The 6,712-nt window shown below is 37.7% G+C and overlaps 1 protein-coding gene across 1 annotated transcript in view; it reads left to right on the top strand.

Moving 5' to 3' along the window:
- Positions 1–6,712, top strand: part of LOC114058990 (polypeptide N-acetylgalactosaminyltransferase-like 6) — a gene marked incomplete at its 5' end in the record, with an annotated part of 36,663 nt that overhangs the window by 11,070 nt on the left and 18,881 nt on the right. Inside the window, one exon of the mRNA XM_027886928.1 lies at positions 5,959–6,180. Coding sequence (XP_027742729.1) covers positions 5,959–6,180 — 222 coding nt within the window. The remainder of the gene's footprint in view (positions 1–5,958; positions 6,181–6,712) is intronic.

Genomic DNA, 6,712 nt, shown 5'->3' with positions numbered 1-6,712 from the left:
TATGTTTAACTGCTATGTCTTCTGTGAAATGTAAAACCAATCATGTAACCTTGCTTGGAAAATAGTATAAAAGATGCGTTCAAAATGTGGGTCTTTGGGTACCTGTCTTGGGACAGGAGTCCACAGGGACCCCGGGCCCTGAATAAAGCACCGCATAAACTGACACTCTGTTAGTTTGTGTTCTCATTATGGGCAACAAGTACACCAGCCACTGCTCTGAAACGTGGAACTACCCCTCTCATATTAGGGACTAATCTAGTTAAACCTTGCTTAGAGGTGCTATTTATGAACTTGTCCTTTGGCATGACCCTGCCGCACTCTGCTTTTCCATTCAGCCTGTGTCTACTTTTTTCTCACTGTGTTTATTTGAGTAATATCACATCTCTTGAAAATGACAGGTGATCTTACACACTAAAAAGAAGGGACAGTCATTTGACCAAAGAGATGTATCTTCCTTACTCACTGAACAAAATGGCCCATGAAAAATCTTCTTTTTTTCACGTGCAGAAGTCCTCATTTCTCTTTCTCCAATCAAATTGATTTAAACACCTTTATTAAAGTCTAGTGTGCTGGCTTTGGCTGGAGTAGAGTTAATTTTCTGGAGAGTTGTTAGTACGGGATTGCATTTTGGATTTGTGCAGGAAGCTGTTATCCATGTAGAGATGTCTTCCTTACTGCTGAGCAGTGCTTGCACAGTGTCCAGGACTTTCCTGCTCCTCACTCCACCCCTCGAGCAAAGCAGCCTGGGTGTGCACAAGAAGCTGGGAGGGGACATGGCCAGGACAGCTGACCCCTGCTTACCGAAGAGGTATTCCATATCGTATGGCATCAGGCTCAGTATATAAAGCGGGGGGAAGATGTAGACAGAGGGGATGTTTGGAGTTTTCCTTTTAAGAGTAACCAATCTGGACATCTGTGGCCTTGCAATGAATTTGTCAGCCAAGCTCAGCTACACCATTTTCAGCTCTAGAAACATGTTGTCAAGCATAGGAACAGGCTGCCCAGGGAACTTGCTCACCATCCCTGGAGATACTTAAAAGACATATAGATGATGCACTTAGGGACATGGTTTAGTGGTAGACTTGGTAGTGCTGGATTAAGGGTTGGACTCAATGCTCTTTGAGGACATTTCCAATGCAATAACTCTATGATTCTATGTTTAATTTTTCCTTTCTGCATGCATTTACATGAGGTGTTCAGATTTAATCCAAACAAGAGTGATCTAGCAAAAAGAGATGCCGAAGTTGATTCTTCTTATTGTGATAAAGATATTTAATGCCATTTGCAAAACTGGTATTTACAATAGTTTTCTTTAGAAGATTACATTAATAGTAACAGGAGACAGAAATCAAGAAGATTCAAATACAGCTCCTAATTTGTTTGTTCTAAATTCTTTGTAGATTAGTTTCACTGTGAGACTAAACTATCTCATGATGATGAAAAAGAAATTATTAAATGTGCTTAAATGATGCTATAAGATGTTCACAAAATGCTGCTTCATCTGGTAGGCTCTTAAACTCCTTTGACCTGTAAGTTCTGTAGCAGTATGCACATACACAGTAAAATCGTATCAAACTCCTTAGCACCTATTTTACAAGTAGAGTCTGTCAAGACTGGGTAGCTATTCAAAACCATTTCCACTTGTAGGGGGCTTAATATGTTGACGTCCATCACCTAGGGCTCAGGCAAAAAGGAAGTGACCATCCTCCTTTCTTCCTCCACTATATCAGACATCCACCTGGATTATGGGAAGGGCAACTCTGGGAGACTTGTAAAGGACTTCATATCACATCCTTGCCTTACAGTAAGTCACTTGATTTGTGGGCCTTAAAGTGTTCAGAGATGAGGGCTCTCATTTTGGTTGTGCTCCTCAACTTTCTCTTATGGTAAGGTGCGTAAAACCCCAGCAACTCACTGCCATAATTTGCATAGAAAACTTATGATCCTAAGAGGTTCTTTGCATAGGGCAATTTATCATGCTTCTAAACAGCCACAGAATGGGCATTTTCAGCTTACATGAGCTCACCCATCTCATCTTGCACAGCCTGTGATTTTGCTCTAGGGACATGCTGGGTTAGCGCATTCCAAATAGGAATGTAAATTATGTTTACCTTTTTTGTGCAACGTTGCATCAGACCAGCTTTCAAAACAGCAAGTCTTCCTGAGTAACTACAATTTGAAGTTTTGCTGCTAGTCTGGATATGTTTATGTTAAAAGGAAGTGTGGTTACTGAGCTTGCATAGTGGTAATAAGGATAAGAAACCTATGCTGAGTGTTATGACCTTCCCTACCAGCCAGGAGTATTATTATTAAATAATATTTAATAATTTAATAATAATAATAATAATAAATAATAATAATTTTAATATTATTTTTATTTTTATTATTAAATCCCTTGGAGTAATTTAAACAATACTAGATTATCAGCATTTGTTGATAGATAGATAGATAGATAGATAGATAGATAGATAGATAGATAGATAGATAGGATTTATTTCAGAACAATTTGGTTGCAAAGGAAGACTGGTATGTAGCCGTTTTGATTGTTATTATCTATAGTAACATGGTGATATAAAACATAACGGTATTGCAGAGCAAAACAGGTATTTGACCATTTTGGTTGTAATGTAGCCACCCAAGAAAATGTGTAAGGCAAAAGAGAGACAAAGAGAGAGAGAAAAGAATAAAGATTCATAGCCACCACTTAGAGGTCTTCAATGAACTTGGTGGTGGTTGTCCCTGGTGTCTTGGTCCATCGGGGAGTGGCGGGGGAGAGAAACCCATGAAGCATTCAATGAGTTTATATGCCTTCAGAAACCCCCCTGATGCCACCTTATGGAGGGATGGTGGGGGAAAAAACACTTTTGCGGAGTCTGGAAGCTCTGTGTTTTTTGCAGTCATTTAGGTTTGGGGAGGGGATGCTAAGAGGTCTTCTCCAGGGTAGTCATGAGTGTGCAAAGTGGCCTCCTTTGATACGGCCTGGCCCACAGGAGATAAACACCACACACCCAGAGAGTGCCACTGGTCTCCTTTAGATAAACATCACACACGCCTCAGAAAGCATCACACACCCAAGACTTCGCCCCTAGGGCTGACAAATCTAACAACCTGTGGGCTATGACCTCCTCCCTTCAGCCATATCTTCAATCCCCTGGCAGGTGGCTTGCACAGCTCCCTGCAGTAGCAATGTTTTGAGGCAATTGAAAGAGTCCAGTTGCTCACACTGAGGTCAACAAACCTCTTTAAATTGTTTGGATGCCGAGCGCTTGCTTCCAAGTAATTGGCATCTTTGGAAAGAGCTTCACCCTACTCTGGAACTGAGTTCCTTGCAGTCATAGTCATAAACAGTCTGGAGACTTAGACCTAGCAAATCAAGGGTTTATATTTTTAAAAAGGAACCTATTGAAATTCAAAGGGCTGCCTCATAAGTGTTTGGCTTATGACAGCAATATATAAATGTACTAAGGATAATATACAAGTTCATTACAGGCGATTTTTAGCATGCAATGGAATGGTCTTGGAAGAACTGGGAAAAAAGTTTTAAATAGATTTGTGCAAAGTGTACTGCTTATACTTGGGGAATTGTGGGAAGAACTGACTTTTTTTTTTTTTTTTTAATACAGTGTTTTGGTGGGTCCCAAACAGTGACAAACATCTTATTGGAAAACAAAGAGTTTTTGACTGGTGAATGAGAATTTTCATTTTGTGGCCAGCTATAATATCAAGATTTTTGTTGAGCTCATGTTTTGTCACTTGCAATCATCTAAAGCAGAATGCAGTTATTTCACTGCAGCCAAATAACTAAAGAAAAAACGCTATCAGAGACTACTCTTAATGTTGGTGAGGCAAGTTGCTGCAAGAGTTAACTTGAATTTTTCTTTCCTAAGAAGTTTTTTTTTACTGTACTTTTATTGTATGGCTCTTTTTACAGTATGCTTTTTAAATATGAAAATAGCCTATCAGATAAAGTAATTGCAAAAAGTATTTTCTAAAACAGTTTTAAACTGCATTTGCATTGTAGCAAAAGAGGTGTACTGCATTACAGTGAAAGATATACTATAAATTACACATATTTTCATTATTTTGGCTTCCTGTTTAATGTTCTTAATCATATTTTTGCCTCATCTGCAAAGTCTCATCACACAGTATTTTTGCTTGTCAGGAGATTTCTGTGTTATAGGTTTTCTGCCAGAAAGGTGAGATTGTCATTTAGATGTTGTTCTTGAATTTGTTCTGGTTTTCTTTATTGTACCCAGTTCCTGTATTCTTGAATTCTAGTTTCTTGTAAAGTTATTTAGGTTTTCATGAAATTTCAATAAAACCTTATGTGAGACACAATCCATTTTTTAATAGGAATATGAGTGTTGTGAATTCTCATACTGCTTTTGTGTTACATTCTTTGTCCCTGCAGGTTTTAACATATTTGCTTCATGGAGAGAAAGCACACAGAAAATTATCTTGCAGTGTCAGCTAAAAGTACTTCTTTTGTTCTATATCTTTCTGTCTTTGTATTCAGATAAGCCTTATTAGTTCAGAGACATTTAGTTTATGTGGATTAATAAAGTTCAGGAAAGGAATTTTCAAATGAATCTTGAAAGCAAGTCAGAGTATGAATCAGACTTACTTAGATATAGAGAATGTTCTGAAAAGAAACATTACCTTATGTTGATGATAATCAGATGTATGTTGTCCTCCAGCTTATTACAGCATTTTGCAGTTAGTGTTCTATAAAAAAAAATTATAAAACTTGATTATCTTGTTTTTACAAACAAAGCAATAAGAACATTCTAATGTCTTGATATTTTCCAGTGAGATTTTGCTTTGTTGGTGGGATAAAAGGTTGTTGGGCAGCTGTAGCAATACAGAATAGACTAAACTTGTATTCCACTACAACATCTGCTTATAAATTTGTGTGGATTGAGTTGCAGGAGGAATTTTAAAAACAAACAAAAATACAGAAAAATTTACCCCCAGCCTATTTAGACTCCTTGATGGTAAATAACAATAAAATATCTCTCTTCAGTCTATCCAGAATTTTTCCTTACAATTATATTTGTTTTATTTTATAATTCAAGTCAGGTGATTTAAGTAGTTATAATTTGAATAAATTCTTATGCAACAAAATAATTTTTTTTCCTATAAAATCCCAACAAAAATAAACTTTGTGGAACGCAGGCCAGAACTGGGTTTCATGGAATCTAAAAGCCTTAGGTATATTCACAGAATGAGCACAGAAATATCTATCATATCTATCATATCTATCATATCTATCCCATGAGGTGTTTTGCTTCTGGTCAACTCCCCTTCGGGGTTATATGCTATACCTTTGCACAGACTTATTAGCAAAGTGACACAGCAAAGCTTCCAGTCAGGAGTTGTGCAAAACCAGCTGTGAGATGGGGCAGGCCCCTAAACATGCATATGAAAGTCCAGGCCCTAAAATTTAGGTAGGAATTGCTACGTGACTGAGAAATATGATTACAGATTAAAATTCAGATGCCTTTCAAATGCAAAGTGAAATACATCAGAAGGAATAATTTGAACCATTCTTGCACGCTAGCAGGTCCTGAACTAACAGGGGAAAAAAACCAAGTACCAATGTGAGCAACTGAAAGAAAATTTCTGTTCAACATCCATCATTTGTCAAAAACCAAGGTGAAGAATATTCATGAAGAATACAAAGGGAAATGTGATGTTCAACAGACATAAGACTGTATATCTTACAATGTCAGCAAGAAAACAGTACATTGTACTACTACTCTGTAGTGTTTGCTCAACACTGTAATAAAGATAGCATATGTTTACTGGTACTTTTCCACTGAGAAATTAGACCAGCTAAGCTTAAAAGTTGTGTGGAATACTGATTTTTTTTGTTTTGTTTTGTTTAGTTTTCCCTATTAGGAATATCGTTCACTCAAAGCATGAAGAAATTAATGTTTGTTTTTTTCTGATGCACAGAACCTGAAGCGTGTGGCAGAGACATGGATGGATGAGTTTGCAGAGTACATTTACCAGCGACGGCCTGAGTACAGACATCTCTCAACTGGTGATATCTCTGCCCAGAAAGAGCTGCGCAAGCACCTGAAGTGTAAAGATTTCAAGTGGTTCATGGCTGCAGTGGCTTGGGATGTCCCAAAATATTACCCTCCTGTGGAACCTCCACCTGCTGCCTGGGGGGAGGTGAGTCATACACAAATTAGATAAAATTTAAATGAGTCTAACATTTTAGATCGTGGGAAATGAAAGTTATTAATTCAGACTTAATCCAGTGGTAAGTAGTGTTATTACAGCAGTTCACAGTGGTTGGAACAAACCCTGACCTACCCATTAAAATTAAAAACTTTCATGTCTTAGAACTATCACTGTCCCTTTTATAATTCATTACAATTTTGTGCGTACAGAGCATAAGATGTATGCACAATGAGGAAAAAAATGAGGAAAAGAGTATGTAGTACTCATTGTTGCATGTCAGAGGAAGATTTTAGGTTCAGAGAATCAACTTAGTAAAAAGGAGATCCGAAGTCAATGCTTGTGGCTTTTTGCCTGTCTATCCATATACCTCCTCCTGTGTTTACAAGGATAATTGTATGCAGGTGCAGGTTTGCTCTGTTTTGCTCACATGTGCAAGTGTGGCAAGTGAGGCCTGGGTACTTTCCTTTTTAAAAGACAGATTTTGCTTAGCTGTTGTCTGCATTCTGTTGGTGCTGTCGTG

This window comes from Empidonax traillii, unplaced genomic scaffold (assembly GCF_003031625.1).
Source record: "Empidonax traillii isolate 1590-97213 ecotype Southwest subspecies unplaced genomic scaffold, ASM303162v1 scaffold198:size1128796, whole genome shotgun sequence".
Classification (NCBI taxonomy): domain Eukaryota; kingdom Metazoa; phylum Chordata; class Aves; order Passeriformes; family Tyrannidae; genus Empidonax; species Empidonax traillii.
Note: the sequence above shows the minus strand (reverse complement) of the source record. Positions and strands in the feature narration are given on the sequence as shown.